Source organism: Dipodomys merriami, unplaced genomic scaffold (genome assembly GCF_024711535.1).
Source record: "Dipodomys merriami isolate MVZ:Mamm:240054 unplaced genomic scaffold, mDipMer1.0.p SCAF_28, whole genome shotgun sequence".
Taxonomy (NCBI): Eukaryota; Metazoa; Chordata; class Mammalia; order Rodentia; family Heteromyidae; genus Dipodomys; species Dipodomys merriami.
Window position 1 is genome coordinate 16,609,778 of NW_027204270.1, and position 19,490 is coordinate 16,629,267.

The window sequence follows — 19,490 nt, forward strand, 5'->3', positions numbered from 1 at the left end:
GTAGGAGTCACTGCCCGTGTGGCCATTGACAGTCCCCGGGGCCTTAGCTCATCTTACACCGGGTACAGCCTGTATTCCTATCTCTGCCTCTCCTCGCACTTCTATGCTCCTTGGTAGATAATGATGTGTTTGCCTCGTTTGCATCTGAGATCAGTAAACATTGAAGGAAGTATCCTTTTTGGTGGTACTGGGGTTTGAACGTAGGGCCTTGTGCTTGCTAGGAAGGCATTCTGCTCCTTGAGCTATGCTTCCACTGCTTTATGTTCTGGTGATTTTTGAGATAGGGTCTTGCCTTTTTGTTAAACCGGCCTGGACTGTAATCCTCCTATTTCTATTTCTCATTGTAGCTGGGTGACAGGTCCACCCTGCCACGTGGAACCTTTTCTGTTGAGATGGAGCCAGGCTGGCTTCCAACTGTGATCCTCCCACTCTTAACCTGACAAACAGCCAAGGATTATAGTCTTGAGCCATCATGCCTGACACTTCCATTCTTTATCTCATGTGGCTTCAAAGTTGACCCCGAGGCCACAAGCTGCTTCAGATTCCTTTTCTGGAGTTTCTACTCATCCTACTCCATACCAGATGGCACATTCTCCATCCTTACTCCTCTCCCTCTCGGACTGTCTCTGTGTGCACACATCTCTCCTCATCTGCGTCTCAGTTTCTGTTGATCTGGATCCTTTCCTCATCTCAACAGAAGACATCGTCACCTACTGGGTTGCTCAAACCAGAGGCCTACAGTCTTCCTTGATGATTCTCTTCCCTACCCCACATATCCGAGCCTTCAGAAGAAGACCAGGGTCCTGCAGCTAGAGGACATGTTGAACGTGACTTCTGCTCACTGTGTCCAGTGATTCACCCAGGCTTAAGATGGGTTCATTTCTTGCTGGACCTCACCATGGTCTCTTAGTACTGGCTTCTTTCTCCAATGCTGACTTTCCTGCAGCCCATTTGACACACAGTAGCCATTCTTTCCCTTGAGCAACACTTAGCACTTATCCTTGCCAGCACTTTTTTTTGTGCCAATCCTGGGCTTGAATTCATAGCCTAGGCACTGTCCCTGAGCTGCTTTTGCTCAAGGCTAGCTCTCTAGCACTTGGGCCACAACACCACTTCCAGCTGTTTCTGAGTAGTTTGTTGGAGATCAGAGTCTCATAGTCTTTCTTGCCCCAGCTGGGAACTGCGATCCTCAGATCTCAGCCTTCTGAGTAGCTAGGATTGCAAGCATGAGCTGCTAGGCACCATATTTTATAAAGACTGAGCTTGCCAGTCCCTACCCCCCTGCCCATCTCATCTGAACCAGTCAGCTCCAAGTATTTCAGCTGCATATTCTGGTCACATTAGTCTACTTTGTGTTTTCCAAACTACTGGCCACGATGCTGCTGGCTCTTCTTTGCATGTGGTGTGTGCTTTCTGCCTACCCCTCTTCCTGGTGGACGCTCTGCCATGCGCCAGGTCTCAGCTGCACACAGACATTCACTAAACATCTGGCTCATGAGCCCAGGGCTGTCACGATTATCAAACCATCACGTCCCATCCTCCTCCAAAATAGTCTCATTCACTTGTGCCAAACTCAAAGCTCCTTGAGGACAAGGGATGCAGCATTTTCAACATTTTCCCGCCAGTGCCTAGAACATAGAGCTGACACCCACCGAACCCTTTGTGTTTGTTGGTTGAATAACAGAGAGAGTGGGTCCGAGTGTGCCATCTCTTTGTCGGCCACAAACTGCTGTCGACATCTTTTTTGTTTTTTTCTTTACAATCTCTGTCTCCCTTTGTGTTGTTTGCCTTCTCTCTGACAGCGTATTCCACCCACACTTCCTGAGTGATGTTTGTCCTCTGGATGTCCCCAACCTGACTTCCTGCTTAGAAATCTCGCTTTCCCTTCCGCATGGAACCCGTGTGCCAAAGGCTACTTGCCCAGCCTGGCTTTTTGCTAACACAGCCCAACGCAGCAAGAGCCACATCTGCCAGTGTGAGGAGCTGGATTTCTGCCTTTCAGAGGGATGAGGAGGTGCGCCCTGGCTCAGGACGCGCTAATGTCTCCGCAACCTGCCATTATCCAATTACAATAAACTCATCACTTCTTAGCAGCTGCCCATTGATCGCTGTCATCCCTGGAGCTCATGAGACTATGATGTATTTTGCATAACCAACCCAAGGTGGCAAATTAATTTTCATTTGCTGCAGCGGTCCCAGAGCTAATGGATTTCAGGTTTGGCAGGCAGGACAGCCAGCCTTAGGTCTGGGAGACCCAGTGCCCTCTCGCCCTGCCTCCTCCAGCCATGTGTGCCTTCCTCGGGGCTCAGGGGTGCCCCTGGCATGGCCACCCCTCCACTCTGACAGCCTGGCTCAACTGCTTCTCTCAGCGGATTCTCCTGGAAGGGCAAATGTTTCGGGGGGGGGGGTGTGTGTCTAAACACAGGAGAAGACAGGCACTGGGTGTCCTCACCATCCCCTCCCCCCAGCCTGAACCCAGCAGATGCTTCTGGTGGGGTCTCTAACCTGGGTGATGGAATGAGCAGTAAGCCATCCTCCCTCTCCTGTCCACTTCCTTCCTTGTGGGCCATGGTGTCAACTGAGCTAACCAGGAACTGGAGGGGCAGTTAAAGCCCAGCTAAACTGCCCCCCATATGGTGAACTCTAATTCCTTGGCTTCACTGTCACCGATTTGAACTCCTGAAATAACCATCTGCCTTTCTTCCAACTATCTTTGGGTGAAGGACCCATAGGAAGGAGCCAATAGGAAGAGATGTGCCATGATTCCTAGACTTGGCATTTCGGGTACGACTACATGGGTGGAAGAGAGATGGATGGGTGTGGTTGGCAGCTCAGCCTCAACCATTCTCTTTCCTGTCCCTCTACTATGGCCTCAGATTCTCTAGCTCCATGTGGGGGAAGGCAGAGGGAAAGAATCTCTCTTAGGCTTTCTTCAGTCTGCCTTTATCCTATCTTTAGTAGAGAGCAATGATCCCAGAGGGAGGAAGAACAAGGGTCTGCCCATTCCACCGAAGGGAGGCCAGTAGACAGAGAGAGAGGAGTGAGGGCCCCTAGCCTGGGGGATGGACTAACCTAGAAGGAGGTCAAAGCTGTTCCTGCCACTAGCTGTGAGTTTTGCCAGGCTTTGACTCCTTGGTGGTCCCTGGAGGAAGTGACTTGGTAGGAAGACAGACCAGTGTGACTGCACCATTTGCAAGTCTACCTGTCCTGCAGTGTCCTAGCCCAAGCTTGGCTATCAACTGTCCATGTGACCTCATGAAGTGGGGGGGGGGGGAGGGCTGCCTCTCTATCTCGGGCTCGGATTCTTACAGGTTCAGTGGAGACCAAGTTCCCCATGCCATCGGCTGGGCCACCAGCTCACCTTCCGCTCTGCACTGTTGTCCTTCCTCGTCCCTCTGATGAAATCCATTCTTCCCTTCAAATGCTGGTCAAACTCTCCCAGGGTCATGTCCCCCTTCTCCATCAGGACATGTGGCATGTGAGGCTCTGCGGAGATGACATAAGCCCTCAGTGCATGCCCAAGGGGCAAGGGAGGTGCCAGGGGTCTCGCCTTAGGGCAGGCTCTTCATTGGAAAAGGGAGCAGGACCCTTGGCTGCCGGAAGCAGTGGGGGGTGGGGGGAAGGCTCCTTTGCTGTGAAGCACGAGAGCCTGGTGCCCAGGAATACGCATGCCCCACTCCATGCCTCAGTTTACCCTCCTGTAACGGAGAATTGGGACTAGGCCGATGACTTGGGGATCTTTTCAGGCCCAGACATTCTGGGAGTTTGTGAGTGAGACAAGTTGTTGGTCCCCAAGAGTGCAGAGCTACCAAGGTCCCAGCAAGCTTAGGGTGTCCTAGAGCCCCTAACTCAGCTGCTTTGGGGACCACACACCCCATAGGCAGATGATCTTGGACCTCTGGAGCTGGCAAGTGGGCAGGAGCCATTTAATTCTGCCAGCCAGAGCCAAGTTCCCAGAAGGAAGTGGCTGGTCTCCTCCTCCCCCCTCTGGCCTACACATCACCCAAACGTTTGTCCTGGCACTAAGTTCCACCAGGATGGCCCCCCTCCCTCCCACAGGCAGCAGGTCCCCCACAGGGCAGCGCACCGCTGGGGTGGACGAGGATCTCCACTGGCCGGTCAAAGGTGTGCTTGTTGGCCAAGGTGATGATGATGCTTTTGGCAGAGCGGGCAGATGGGGCGGCATCGGCGCGGATCTCATGTGTGGGACTCTCCACCCCTGAGCATCACAGACAGGCAAGGACAGCAAGGGAGAGACTCAGTGGCCCCAGAGAGAAAGGACCTCAGTCAGGAACACAGGGACCCAGACCAAAGATGATTGACAGACATGCTAGTCCCGCTAGGGCCCCGGACAGTACAGCAGGTGCTCAGTAGGCTCATGGCTCTTCTTGGCCTGGCTGTGGGATCCAGGGGGAGATCAGAAGAGCTGCTACCTCCTGGGTGGGCACACAGAGCACCCCCCTGCATGTCATAGAGCAGACAGAAAATGCTTGGTACTTCAAGGTGGCTTGCTGTTTTGGTGAGTGCTCTACACATGTATCTTGCATTGGGATGAACTCTGGCTGGTAAGACACCACAGCTTAGAGTCCTCTAATGCTCACTCCATGGGGTAGGAGTTGGGATGAGGCCATCAGAGACATGGTTAGAATTGCCTTTTACGTGCTTCATACTCAAGACCTAGCCCAGAAATTTTAGGGTGGTGGCTAGGCATCAGTAGGTCTGACAGCTCTCCCAGGTGAGAGCCATCATTTTTTTTTTTTTAAGTCGGTCATGGGGCCTGAACTTTGGGCCTGGGAGCTGTCCCTCAGCTCAAGGCTAGCACTCTACCACTTGAGCCACAGCGCCACTTCTGGCTTTTTCTGTGTATGTGGTGCTGAGGAATCGAACCCAGGGCTTCCTGCATGCAAGGCAAACATTCTACCACTGAGCTACCTTCTCAGCCCTGAGAGCCATCTTGATGCCTGTGTCCATCAAGAGGTGACCTGAAACCACATAGTTCCCTAGTGGACATTTCTGGTGGAAGCCATGGGGGTGGCGGTGGGTGGCTTTGGAAGCTGACCTGGGAAGGGCTCATTTTGGGGTTGTTTATTGGAGAAGTGATATAGGGGAGTCCATGGCGCCACGTCTTAGCTCCTGCTGCCTACTCCCTCTTTCCTCTCCTGGAGGGGGGGATGCTTTGTTTGAGGCTCTCTCCATGCTAGGGTATCTTTGCCTACCCTCTCCATCTGGGCCTCCCTGCCTGCCTCCTCTCTCTCTCTCTCTCTCTCTCCTCTCCTCTCCCTCTCTCTCTGTCTCTCTCTCTCTGTCTCTCTCTCTCTGTCTCTCTCTCTCTCTCTCTCTCTCTCGCTCTCTCTCTCATCTCTCTTACCTGCAAGAAGACAGGGCCCACGGATCTCCAGCTGGAAGTTGAAGTCATACTCCATGGGATTGGACACCTCCGTGTCCAGGAGTGTCGCCAGGCACAGCCTGTTCCAAGAGTCCACAGCCCGGTTGCCAAAGCAGTGTCGATCTTTGCTGGGAAGGCATAGAGAGGAGGGAGGAGTGGGCAGTCCAGGAAGATGCAGGGCAGGCATAAGAAAGCAAGGAGAAGGAGGCCAGTCCAGAGTAGCCCAGCCCACTGAGGGGGCTCCAGGGCTTCTGCCACCCAGGGACCATTGTTCTGGTCTTGGGGTTGGGGATGGATGCAGAGAAAAGCCAGAGTCGCTTGAAGAATGGCCGTGATGGGCCATACTCCAGGCACGTGCTCAGCTTCCATCATGGTCACTACAGCCCCAGGAGGACATGTGTCCCCTCTTCCTAGGGTGAGGTGGGAGGGCAGAGGCCATGGGCCCAAGTGGCCAAGCTCAGGACTTAGAAGAGCTGGCATCCTGGCCCCCATCTGCCCGGCTCCATGTAAAATGGTTTGTCACATGTCACACTGCTTCTCAAGTCTTCTCTGTGGGCTAGTAAGCCTTAGACGCAGCATCTCTCCCTCCTATCCTTTGCTGGGGATGAAACTTTACACAGTTGTCTGGAGGACTCTGTGAGTGACCACTCCATTAACAAAGCATCTGTCACCTGCTGGAATGTTCATGCTTTTAAGCACTCTTCCGCCCCCACTACCCCCAAACTTGCTCTGTTTCCCTGTCTTTCTAGGCATGGTATCTAACCTCTGTGTTCTGGGTTTTTTTTTGATGGTTCTGGGTTTTGAACACAACCTCATACTCTACCACTTGGGCCTACCTCCAGCCCTTGCGATGAACAAGATTACACCTATCGCAAATCTCACTCACACTCCAGCTCACTCAGTGCTGGTGACCATTCGTCCAAGTCCTCGCCGCTAATAATGCCACTTGGCATTATCTTACCTGCCCCCCCCTTCCCCCGCACTCACTAATCACACCACAGGGAGAGTATCCTTGTCTGGGTCTCACCTTTGGCTTTGTGAAAGAACGTCTCTAGGTCAAGGGCACGATACAGAGAATTGCCAGATTGTTTTCAGCCTGGGGGTCCCAGTGGAACTGGGTTCAGTGGAACTCCCATTCCCAGCCTTCCTGGCACTCAGCAGCCCAAGGCTTGCTGCTTGTTGACCTATGTCTTCCATCAGAGTGACTTTGAGGGCATGAGAATTTGACATGGATTTTCCTGCTTACAAGATGCTCAGGGGCACCAAAGCCCCAGATCCCTGATTTGCTCAGGTCCTGATGCTCCAGTGAGGAGGCCTTGCCTCTTCTGCCCTGGTGTGAGCAGAGACGCCTTACCTCTGGGTCTGCTGGTGGGATGGGCTGGTACTCTGGGTACAGAACTGAGGCACGGTTGGGGCGCAGACAGCTGGCAGAAGAACCCTCACAGCGCCGCTGGGCAGTGTTGGGAGCTCTGAGGAGGTGCTGATGAAGATGGTGACATTCTCCATGGGGGCGATGGTCCCCAGGTTGACCACAAACAGAATCCGCTCCAAATCCTCATCCAAAGCCACCTTTCCCGGGGTGCAGGAATGAGGGGAGATAGAGACCCCTTCTTGCAGTGTGCTTCCTAAAGGCCAAGCTGGTGTCAGGGGCTGTACCTTTATTGTCTCTGATTCCCTGCCCCCTCCCCCCACACTGTTTGCTGCGTGGTCTTTGCTTTTTGCTGGTTTATTGGATATAAGAGTCTCACTGACTTTCCTGCATGGGCTAGCTTTGAACTGCATCCTCAGATGTCAGTCTCCTGAGTAGCTAGGATTACTGGTGTGAGCCACTGGTGCCTGGCTCACGGAGAAGTATCTTCGCATACCTTTCTTAGACCTTGAGCCAATCCACCGCTCTGTGATTCTCAGCTCCCCAGGCAGCAGCAAACAGCAGCCATGCTTTGAGTATTTCGTGTGGTAGAAGCACTTGGCTTGTACGTTCATGTGGGGGAGGGGCTGTAATTACCTATTACACGCCCCAACCTGAGGCTGGTCTCCAAGCTCACACTGCTTGTGAGCAGCAGGCTAGGGAATCAGATCCTGGTATGACTTATTCCACAGCCTGGAGCTGGGTTCTCTATAGAGGTCTTCAAGCCCCTTTTGCTCTCCAAATTCCTCTGATTCTACCACGCTTTGGAGGCAACACCAGGAACAAAGGGCTATTTTCAGACCAGGAAGCTCAAACTCAGTGATGGTAATGGTTGGCTCAAGGTTAAGGACTCCAACCCAGGTTTCCTGGCTCTACTTCCTCCCTCTTTCCACCCTAACCCATTGCATGTCGAAGGCTTTAGTTCCTAGGGACCCCCCCCCCAGACAGTCCTGGGCCCTTCAGGTCTCCTTACGTGAGATAGTTGCAGGTCGGACACGAGAGACTTCCAAGTGGCTTGTCTCCAGCTTGGCTTTATCCTTGATCTGCACAGTTACTATGCGGTCAGCAATGACTGCCTCAAAGCCGATCACTGTGGTCTGCTCATCCAGGGGATACACGAACAGGCCTAGTAGAAGATGGCCCAGCGTTGTAGGGTGTTCCGCCCCACCCACTCCTGGAAGGAATCTCAGATGGCTGAACCTTGCTACTGCTAAGAGGACCTAGAAGAAAGCTGGGGCTACGACCCAGCATCAGTAGTCGGCATGACAGCTGTGACTGGCCCCTGCTAGCTCCTCCTTAGCAAAGCCAGAACTTCTGGCTTTCAAACACAGAATGGAAACCTGGATTGTCCTGCGGTCTGATTGATACACAGGCCAAACAGAACACGTGGAAGACGTGGGTCTGCTCTATGGAGTTGCCACTGAGGGTCAGAGCTGGGGAAGAGCGAGAGCCAGCGTTCAGTCCAGGCTCTGCTTTGTCTTCTAAGCTATGTGACCTTGACTAGACACATAGCTCCAACTGTGAGAGGGAGATAATAAAGGCAAAACCGTAGGACCATGATGAGAATTCTATCTACCATTCATTGAACTTCATCCTCTACCATGTGTACCACACATTAAAAAAAAAAAAAAAAGGTATCTGCAGGCCTCAAGGCAAATAGCTGAGGGTCAGATTTAAAAAAAGGTTTAGGCTTAAATCCCTGGTGTGTAGGGAGCATTATTAAAATGCAGGTTGGTTTTTGTTGTTGTTGTTGTTGTTGTTACTTAGTGGACTGAGGTCAGGGTCTGAGATGGCAGTGGCAGATGGCCTCCAGAGATGCTAAGCTTAGAATACAAAGGGCTCATTTAGTCCACTGTCTAGTACAGTGAGCCCTCCACAATCCCTGACTTCCTGTCCCCCAGAGCCTCATCTGTAAAATGGGAGCACACGTTCCTCTTGCACTGAGTCCACTGGAGGGCTGTCTCAAAGTCCTCCAGTCTCCTGAGCCCCAGCAGAGTCCCACTTTCAGTCTTCTTTCTCTAGAGTCTCCCAAACAGAGGAGCAGAGCTGTTTGCTCTGCCCAGATTTCTACGGGGAGGAAAGCTGCTGCAGGATTGTTGGGCCAGCATTGGCCTCTAGGACCTCCCCGCTCTGGGGAGAGGTGGGAACTAGACATTGGTTTAGTGGTTAGGAGGCCCTGTCATTGCCAATGAGAAGGGAGTGTTGGCCACAGAGAGCGGTGTGCATTTACCAAGGACGCTGGAGGCCAGCACCTGGCCACACTCTGACTGGCCCCACTGATGAGTCACTGCTGCAGCCTGTTTTCCATCCACTCTGTCTTTCCTCTGGCATTAGCTCATCAACTCCTCCCTGCAGTCTCAGATATGTGGATAGCCAGAGAGGAGGACCCTGACTTTGAGGGAGGGCATGGCTTCCCCAATGTCATTGGGAGCCAGAGCCAATGTGTGGATGGAGGTGGGGGTGGGGTGGGCTCCTGGCTCCCGAGAGTCCTGTGTGGGTGGTTTGAGAAGGTAGTTGGGTCAGAGGAGCCTGTCCTGAGCCTAAACCTTGACTTAAATCTGATCCTAGGCTATTTGCCTTGAGGCTGAAGGGCCAACATGGTGGGGAGATCTATCTATCTATCATCTATCTATCTATCTATCTATCTATCTATCTATCTATCTATCTATCTATCTATCTATCTATCTATCTAATCTATCCTCTCCTAACCTTGTAAGGTGTTATTTTCCTGCAAATGAGGACATGCAGGCCTTAGAGAGACGTGTTTGGTTCTGAATGTGAGTTAGGGTTGTCTTAGCACATATGGGCACTGTGGACTTTCTCCTGGGAGAGCTGTATTTACTTCCTTCTTGTTCCTTCCTCATCTAGCCTCAGGGACAGAGCAAAGTCACCAACACATCTGTAGGTCAGAGTGAGAGACCATGGCTTAGCTCTGGGGAAGGTGTCTGGTGTGAGTGTAGTTTAATGTATCAGGGTGAATGTTTATTATAGGTTAACCTTCCCCGCCTCCTTCCCAGACCTGCCATACAAATTGCCCATCCAAGTCCTTGTCTCTGTATACACACACCACACACACAGAGATAGAGGGGGAGGGTGCGAGAGAGAGAGAGAGAGAGAGAGAGAGAGAGAGAGAGAGAGAGAGAGAGAGAGAGAGAGAGAGAGAGAGACTCAGCAATCACCCGAGTTTTCCAAGCAAACATCAGGACAGGACAGGGTTTCAGAATGGAAGAGAAGGGTTTAGCCGTGGGAAGCATGCTCCCTCTCCCTTCAACTCCGCCTCCCCCCCCCCCCCCCCAGTTCTTACCCTGGAAGGGCTGAGCCTCCAGATTGCCATAGGTGAGGGAGGCAGTCAGGCCCAGGGCGTAACCACTGACGAAGGAGGTGACATCAGATGCGGTGAGGGGCAGGGCTGCCCCTGTGATACGGTTCAGCAGGCCAGGCATCCCACCAGTTACTTAACTCAGGGCCTGCAGAACACAGGGAAGGCAGGAGATGGGAAGAGGCCCCCACAATCTCTAGCTACTTTTCTTGTTTCTGACTCTCTTGACAATGGGAGGTGATGGCGTTTGTTTTCAAGGCTTTGCCAGTCTCCTCCTCTGCGTAGATGTCTCCACTGCAGTTGGGTTATGAGGGGATACAGGAAGTACCCTGAAGACACCAACATGAGGCCGGCTACCACCTTTCCAGGGGTGCAGGCCAAACGCCAGAAAGTCATTGCTATGGCCTGTTGTCTCTTTCTTGCCATCTTGCTCAGTTCATCCCAAAGGTGGTGACTCGTCCTTGCATTCTTGCATTCCTTCTTTTTCTGGACCTTGACTCGTGTGTGTGTGTGTGCGTGTGCTCGTACTGGGATTTGAACTCAAGGCCCTGCACTCTCATTTGGCTTTTTTTTGTTCAAGGCTGACTCTCTACCACTTGAGCCACAGCCCTAGTTGTTCATTGGAGATGAATCTCATGGACTTTTCTGCCCAGTCTGGCTTTGAATTGTGATCCTCAGTTCTCAGTCTCCTGAGTGGCTAGGATTATAGGTGTGAGCTGCCAGGAAGCGCCTGGCTTCCTATTGGCTTCTTGAATCTATTTTTTCTTGTCATCCCATGGCCAGGGGACATTCCAACACACGGAGTGGATGAGTCTCCATCACCTCCATCACTCATCATCCTTTTCTACCAACCAGTGGTTCCCACTGCTTTTTGAACAGAAACGGAAAGCCTTAAGATAGCCCAGGCCTGGTGTGGCCATCTCGTGCCTGCTCCCCGAGCTGCTAGTTGGGCCTTGGCAGTTCCTACCTCAAGTATGTCCTCTTTTCTCCACCTGTGTGTCTGCCACTATAGCTGGAAGACTAGCCCCATGCCCATCTTTTATCCATCCATCCACCACCTCCTTTTCTTTCAGCATCAAGGAATACCTCCTCTGTAGGGAAGACAGGGTGGCCATTTTCTCTTCCACAGTGTATTTCTATCAGGGTTGTTCTGCACTTTGTTCTGTGAGGTGGTCTGTCTGTCTTTATAGCGCATGCTCCTCGCGTGTGGTTATGGTCCCCATGGGTTGTTGCTGCCCATTAACTCCTCAGAGTTGATTGAATGAATCAAAGAGTAACTGGCTTTTCATCCTTCTAACAGGAAGGTCTTTGGATTACTTCTCAGGACAGGGTGTCATGTTCCCAAGTGGCTGGGGGAGGTGTGTGAGTGGGAGCAAAGTTCAAGACCAGCGGGTGGAATGCAAGTACAAGGCCAAGTCTGTCTGGGATTTCCTGTGTTTGAACCAGGCAAAGCTTCCCTGGGCTGGTGGCCTGGTGCCGTCTACTTATGACCGCTCAGTGAGTGTTCATTTCCCTGCCCCTTCTCCCGGAAGGATGCTGTTCTCCTCCAGGTCCTCTTCATGTCCTCAGGTACTCCCCCTCCCCCCACCCTCCAGGCCAGCAGAGTCTTTTTTAATTATGTGCTCCCTTGTGGCTCAGCCCCAGACAGCTCTCAGCCCTCCTTATCTCCTGACAGGCTGACTGATAACTGGAGGCAGACAGAGTGCCAGGATGGGGCTGCTGGATCCACAGTCTCCTTTGGGGAGTTTTCTGCCTTGGTGGCCAGAGTAGAGCTTGGTTCCTTCCGGGGACAGAACAAGATGGCAGAGTTCATTTCCTGACTGAGCCACTTCTATTAACCACACCTGCCTCTCTCCCTGGTTCCACTCCAGGCCAGAATGCTGATTGGGGGAATTCGGATCCAGGGGAGGCAACACTCAGATGAACAGTAAGCTTGGATTTAAGTTTCAGTACATTAGGAGGTGGAATCTTCCCAGGGCCCCTTGTCCAACCCAGGGAGTAACACTTGGATGATTTCTGGAAACAGAGTCTAGACTCACTCTTAATGACCCACTCTGTACTGATTGAGAATAGCAGAACCTCTTAGGAAGGGTAAACTTCAAATGCCTCCATGCCTCTTTTTCCTCAATCCATCCAGCAACGATGAGCACCGACTATATGTCCAGGCCTGATTTACCCACTGGGGATATGAAGATAAGGCACAGATCCATTCTCTAGGAGTTTATAATTTAGTAGCAGAGGAAAATTGGAAGTAAGAGAAGCTACAGTGATGATAGTTGGAATTTATCAGGCAATGGAAATGTGCCAGGCACATTTAATGCTTTGAGAACCTTGTGTTATTTTCCTGCAAGCAAGGGCATGAAGGCCTTAAGAGAGATGTGTCTGGTTCTGAGTGTGTTAAGGGTGTCTTAGCACACATGGGCACTGTGGGTGCTTGTGTGGACCTTTCTCCTGGGACAGCCATTTCCTTCCTCCTTGCCCTTTCTTCATCTGGCCTCAGGGACAGAAGCAAAGCCACCAACATATCCCTAGGTCAGTGTAAGAGACCATAGCTTGGCTCTGGGGATGATGTCTGGTGTGAGTATGGCTTAGTGTTATTAGGGTAAATGTTATTATAGGTTAACCTTCTCTACCTCCTTCTCTACCTCCTTCCCAGATGTGCCACACAATTTGTCTTCCCAGGTCCTTGTCTCTTACTATTCTGAGTCTGGATATTGGTTGGAGAGGTGAGAAGAAAAGGAATTAAATAGGACTGGGGCTGGGGCTAGGAGAAGAGGAGTGGAAGATGAACTTAAAGAGCCAGCTGAGCTGGGCGCTGGTGGCTCACGCCTGTAATCCTAGCTACTCAGGAGGCTGAGATCTGAGGATTGCAGTTCAAAGCCAACCTGGGCAGGAAAGTCCGAGAGACTTTTATCTCCAATAAACCACTAGAAAACCGAAAGCGGCGCTGTGGCTCAAGAGGTAGAGCGCTTGCCTTGAGCTGACGAGCACAAGGACAGTGCCCAAGCCCAGAGTTCAAGCCCCATGACTGACAAAAAAAAAAAAAAGAAGAAGGAGGTGCCCTGAATTGGATCCCATTTCACATTTTCTGAGAGGCTCATAGAAAAATAGGGATGGCCGGGCGCTGGTGGCTCACGCCTGTAATCCTAGCTACTCAGGAGGCTGAGATCTGAGGATCGCAGTTCAAAGCCAGCCCGGGCAGGAGAGACCGTGAGACTCCTATCTCCAATAAACCACCAGAAAACCGGAAGTGGCGCTGTAGCTCAAGAGGTAGAGCGCTCGCCTTGAGCTGAACAGCTAAGGGACAGCGCCCAGGCCCAGAGTTCAAGCCCCACGACCGACCAAAAAAAAAAAAAAAGAAAAAAGAAAAATGGGGATGATTTGAGGGCAATGGGCTATGTCTCTTTGGTGTCATGTTGGTTTGGATGGGGACAGGAATTCTGAATAGCTTCCTAGCATGATTATTAAATACCAAGACTGTGTCTTGGTGGCCTAGAAGCCATGCTTCAAAAGTGACTTCTGTCTACCTGTCTGGGACATTATTTCTATATATACCTGGCTCAACAAATATTTGTAAAGTAAAATGAATGAATGAATGAATGAATGAATGTCATGTACTTGGGACTACTGTGTGGAGCAAGGCAGGTGTGAGCACAGAAACAAGAGGAAGAGACAGTAAATAAAGCTGTCCATTCAGAATCTGACCCCTTCTTGTGGCCTCCACAGGGCAGCTCTGCAGCTCCATTGTTCCTCTACAGTCTGTTCTCAATGGGGGCAGCCAGAGCCATGCTTTGAAGATCTGGTCACGTGACCCCAAGGCTCAAATCCCCCGATGTTGAGTGGCTTTCCCCTCTGACCTTCCTCTTGATGTGTTGACTCTAGCCTGGGCCCCTCAGGCCTTTTGCACTGGCAATGCTCACTCCTGGGAATGCTCTTTCCCCTAGATCTTCACATGGCTCCTTCCCCCTATCAAGTCTTTGTTCAAATGGCACCTCCTCCCATAGCTTGCCTTTAATACCTTCGGTCATCTTGCTACCCCTTCCCCTACATTGCTCCCCTTAACCTGCTCCACTTGCATTTCTTTCTGAAGCCCATGTTACCAACATTACATACACATATTTGTCACGTTTGTCCCTTGTCATTGGCTTCTTGTCTACAGGGCAGAGACGGGGCCCGAGTTTCTCACTGATGAATCTCAAGCACCTTCAACTACGCTTGTACTGATGTGGATACATTTTTTGTTGTGTGAAAGAACCCAATGCCTCTCCCAATGCCAAGCTGTTTCTGCATTTCCCCCATTGGTTCATCTGAGGGAGAGATATCGTCGGGGGTGGGGAGTGGGGGTGGGGGTGGGAGGGGGCATGCCCTGGGAACGTCTTAGAGAGAGACTATGGACATGGAAGTCACTAGGGTGGTCATTCCAGCATTTGCCAGTCAGGTCTTCCTTCCCCACCTGCACACAGGTCCCACCCTTGTTGTAGCAGACACCAGCCTACAGGGATGTATTGTCTTTCCTGCCCTGGCTATTGTTTGTGTTGCTGGTTCTGTGAGGCTCCTTAGAGTCTCCGCATCCTGATCTGGGCATCTGCTCCTGATCCCTTCTCCGGAAGGGCTGTGGAGTCCTTGTTGCTGCTAGAGTCTGAGGGAGGAGGGGGTGCCCTCTGCTTCCTGTTGCTCATATTCTCCTGAAAAGCCCTTTAACTTGAGTCCCCAGGGGCTTTCGATCATCCTCCTCTGCACTGATTGGCATCGCCAAGGTTCTGATCGTACCTTCCTCTTAGTGAATAATTGGCCCCTGGATCTCGAGTCCCTCTGTTCCCAAGTCCTGCCAGCATCCTGGTGCTGTCTGTATGCCTGGGACAGGGGCTTGCTGGTGCCTGTTTCTTCATTGTAGCTGGTCCCTCATTTCCTCTCTCATGCCTTCAACTTTACACCCCAGCCATGACAGCTGCATCTCAAAGCCACTCACTTGCTTTTTAAGCCACAACCTCTCACCACTCCCTAGTCTTCTCTGTGTTTTTCTTTAGCACTGATACCTGCACCCTGTCATAGTATATATTGCATATATATAGTTTGATGGGTTTCCCCATCTCTCTAGAGTATAGTTCCAAAAGGGTAGAGGTTTTTAGTTTGTCCATTACTTTGCCTGTCATTCCCTGATAGGCACTTTAGTAGGTACTCAATAAATATTTGCTGAATGTCTGAAACCCCACTCCAGATACTTTGCACACACAATTTTATAACCTGTCTCAGAGATAGGCACTCTTACGCTTCCACAGATAAAACACCAAGGCTCAGAGAGGTGAGGGAACTTTTCCAGGGTCACAAAGCCAGTAAGTGGTGGGGCAGGGAATTGAACTCTTATGCAGCAGGACTATAGAGCCTGTGTGTTTAACCACAAGGCTGCACTGCCTTCTCTAGTAGGCTTTCCTACAAGCCCTGGTGGTTCTGGTGAAATCCTCCCTTCTCTACCCCCAGTTTGCTTCCTTGTTGTCCCCCAGACTGTCTTTGCCATCTCCTAGCTGTTTTCCACTTAGTCCTGTCACCACACACACGTATGTGCACACTCACACTCTCATGCATGCACACGCATTTCACCTGAGCGAGCTTCCATTGATTTTGCCCAACAGGGCCAGTCAAACTCCTTAGACTGCATTCAAGGCTCCCCCATTAGGTGCCCATATCCATTGTCCAGTGTCACCTGCCATGTCCTGCATGTTCACTTGCCTCCAAATGCTCCGATCTCATCATGCTCCACACAGGCCAGATTCTTTCCCACCATGAAGCCTTTTCTGAGTGATGTTGCCTTCTTCCCTGCCTTTCACAGTCCTAGATATGTCATGGAAGGCCTAACTCTGCTACTCCGCCCCCATGAAGCCTTCCTGCCACTCCCATCCTCTAGATGCAGCCTCCTCTGGGCTCCTATAGCCTGTGGGCCCTTGTCTATCACACCTGCATCCCACGGTGCCATGATCACCCACTTGAAATGTCTCCTCAAGGGGCTGTGAGTTCTGTAAGAGCACCATGTAGGACTCTGTCTCTTTCCCAGCTTCCAGAACAAAGCAGGAACTCTAAAAGAGGCTCCTGCCAGGTCCTCATTGCTGGTGTTCACATCTACCCCTACTTTGCAGGTTTAGAGCAAAGTCAGGCCCAGTGTTCCAGCCCCACCCCCAAAGTTTGTTTCCTCCCTCCCAAGAGCTTGGCAGGCCTTGCTGAGCATGGGGAGGAGGTGGAGTATGACGGGGAGCAGCAGGGGGAGGCCTGTGCCCTCTGTTGGGCAAGTCTGGGCTCACCTGCTGTCCATTCACCTCATGCTAGGGCTCCGTGTCCTTCTCACCATCTTGGATCCCTCTAAGAGCTTTCTTTCATGGCCCATGGAGCTCAAGTCCTGATCACAGAGCAGTTTCAACACTCCCTTTTGGGCTCAGATGGTCTGATTGTTCTAAGCTTCTAGAATTCTGGGGCTCTTACATTCTAGTGTCCTTCCTCTAGGCCTCCCTACCAGGCCTACATCCAGCCAATGCAGGTGACAAATCCATGCTTCACCTCCCCCCCAGTGCTCCGCTGCTCAGGACCTCCTGCTGTTCCTCCACACTCTTCTGCTGCAGCCGCCTGACCTAGAGTGCTGCCCCACTGCTCTTGTTCCCCAGGGCCTCTTCACATCCCCCAAGGCCCAGCTCAGAGCCTGCTCCCCCACCCCCTCCCGCCTTTCCCATGAAGCCTTCTCAAGGTTCTGCACTCCAGAAGGCTGGCCCCTCCCCCACTGTCAGGACTAGAACCCCTCATTCCATGTGTCATTAGCCATGTGCTCTGTGGGCGATCACAAGATGTGTATGAAGTACTTACTATGTGCTAGGCCCAGGCGATAGCAGATGACATTATGGATAATTGCTGCTCTCAGACCTTGTAGCCTAGTTCCCACCTGCCCAACCAAGTGCTCTGAGCACCCAAAACTCAAAGGCAAGAACTTCTCTGACTCTGCAATGTCAGGCTTATAATTGATGTTCAATAGTAAGTGCATGCCTAGAATGTAGGAGACTTTGGCTTCAGTCTCTAATACAACAACAACAACAAAACAGAGACACACAAGAAAAAGCCAGGTATAGTGACTCATATCCACTGTAATTCTAGCTACTTAGGAGGTAGAGATAAGAGGATCACGGTTTGAAGCCAGCTTGGGCAAAAAGTTGGTGAAATTGCCATCTCAAAGAACAAACTGGTTCACATCTGGAATACTGGCTATGTGGGAGGCAGAGGTAGGAGCTCAGTTTTAGGCCAGCCAGGGCAAAAAAGCAAGAGAGTCTACCTGAAAAATAACACCAACCAACAAACAATGAATAAGCCAGGTATGTTGGGTCACCCTTATAATCCCTGGACTAGGGAGGTTGTGGCAGGATAGCCCAGACTAGAGAAGGAGACTCTGTTTTGAAAACACACAAACAAACAAAAATGATGAATGGATGTTCTTGTGCTCATTGTGTTGAATGAAACCTTGGCTAAGGGGCCATTTAAAGAACCTAATGCCAGGGACCTCCCTCTATTGTGGTTCAAAGCCCACTGGTTCCATCCCAGAGGCAGCCGTGGACTCCTTTGGTGGTGGGGTGGGAGAAGAGTCAGGACGGAAAATGCTCAAGGTTCTCAGTGCTTCCTGTCCCCACATTTCCTGAGAGCTTGGAGTCCAGCCAGTGCCAGTGTCTAGAACTGTCAGCCCCAGGAGAGGCTGGGGCCACAGTTTCTAGCTAAAAGGCTACAACTGACCTGCTGAAGAGGGAGAGACAGACAGACACACAGAGAGAGACAGAGACAGAGACAGACAGAGATGAGAGAGACAGAGACAGAGACAGACAGAGACAGAGACAGAGACAGAGAGAGACTCAACAGGGGCCTTTTGGAAGGTTTTGGCCCCAATTCTTGTTTGTAAGATCTGGAAACTCTTACACAGAAACGGTGCCGGGCGGCAAGTGGATGGATACTGGAGTCTGCCTGTGAAGGTCCTTCAGAAAGGAGCTCATGGTGCTAGGAAGGTTGGATGATATTTGCACAAACTCAGTGTATACCATCTTTTCAGGGGCATCTTTGAAGGAGAGCTTAAATCACTGAGCTGTCAGCAACCCCTCTGAAAGGCACTAAAATGGGCCCCCCCTTGGGGGAAGGGGAGGGTGTCATCCTTACCTGACTTACCGCCTATACCTATCTGGCTTCATAGGAGTTCATGGGATGACAGAGAAGGAGGGCTATTCTGGAACATTCTCTACAGCTACCTTCTTACACTGGGGTGATCCTTGATGTATACCTTCCCCTTAAGCTCCTCCACATGGGCAAGTGACAGACAAGGGGCTTAATTGCTACTCCCTGAATCTTTTGCTTCCATGCTCAATGTGTTCCCACTGGGGACTCATTTTTCACTTGTGTATAATGGCAGGCAGTGGCTTTTCTGTGGAAAGGAGGGGCTTCATGAAGCACTTGCACCCAGCTTCTGGCCCTCAGGAATGGTTGGAGATTGTTGGTTACCCCTTCTCTTTGGGGTATCCTCCTGGGCTTTCCCCCTGCCCACTTACACTGTATCTGGGTACCTGAGGTTTTTTGCTGTGGCCATCCACTGTCCTCAGCTTTGCATCCCAGCATCCCAGGCTCTGGGATGGGTTCATTGCCTTAGCTTTCCTCTGAGGCCCTGGATCAGCTGATGCCAAGCTGTGAAGCCCCGCCCTATCCCCACCACCAGGCTGTTCCTTCCTATGGCACAGAGTGGCTATGTGGGTGTCAGAGGCCACTGGACAGGGGATGAAGGTTCCCTGACTGTCAGCTCTGCTGGCTGCTCCACATGGTCCTCAGGCTGAGACCCCACTATCATGCATATTGTCCTGCCCATGCTTAGGATTCCGTACCCAGCACAATGGGGGAGGGAGATATAAGGATGATACCAACCATCTAATAATCAGAGGTGTCAAAGCCCAAGGTTAGATCCTATCCCTTTCCCTAAATCAACAATCTGGGGACTGAGGAAGCAACTAGTCACTATTCACTACACTTATGTCCCTATGCCCCATCCACTTGAAGGAGGTTTCCTCAGTGGAGAACTAGCCATTATCTCATTCAGTTCCAATAAGAACCTTTCAAGATGAATCATTTCCACTGTACAGGGGAGGAAAGCAAGACTTTGAAAGTGAAGTAGATCTCCAGGTCCTCCATTCAAGTGGGAGGAGAGCGGGGATTCGACTCGAAGTACCTTGCTTGTGGATTGTGTCTCTCTATTGTTTATACCCACAGCCAGATATGCACCTGCAGTGGGCTCAGTCTTATGTCAGGTGAGTCCCCTGAACGCTGGGCAAGCCCCACGCTTCCACATCCCCTGGCTCCTGTCCTCCTGATCTTCCTGG

At 51.4% G+C, this 19,490-nt stretch overlaps 2 protein-coding genes across 11 annotated transcripts in view; one reads left to right on the plus strand and one right to left on the minus strand.

Annotated features, from left to right (window-relative positions):
- Pla2g2c (phospholipase A2 group IIC) overlaps positions 1-19,490 on the plus strand; it is a 247,216-nt gene that overhangs the window by 116,356 nt on the left and 111,370 nt on the right. The window lies entirely within an intron of this gene.
- The window catches only part of Vwa5b1 (von Willebrand factor A domain containing 5B1), a 61,912-nt gene that overhangs the window by 34,240 nt on the left and 8,182 nt on the right, over positions 1-19,490 (minus strand). For 3 of the 6 annotated variants that reach the window (XM_070037756.1, XM_070037755.1, XM_070037751.1), the window contains exons 1-7: positions 16,407-16,700; positions 10,099-10,261; positions 7,768-7,920; positions 6,741-7,011; positions 5,369-5,514; positions 4,088-4,219; positions 3,362-3,486 (exon numbers count right to left, since the gene is read on the minus strand). In XM_070037756.1, the coding sequence (XP_069893857.1) occupies positions 3,362-3,486; positions 4,088-4,219; positions 5,369-5,514; positions 6,741-7,011; positions 7,768-7,920; positions 10,099-10,237 (966 nt within the window). In that variant the 5' untranslated portion in view covers positions 10,238-10,261; positions 16,407-16,700. Of the gene's footprint in view, positions 1-3,361; positions 3,487-4,087; positions 4,220-5,368; positions 5,515-6,740; positions 7,012-7,767; positions 7,921-10,098; positions 10,262-16,406; positions 16,701-19,490 lie in introns of those variants that run through there. The other 3 variants (XM_070037753.1, XM_070037752.1, XM_070037754.1) reach the window with 2 other exon arrangements.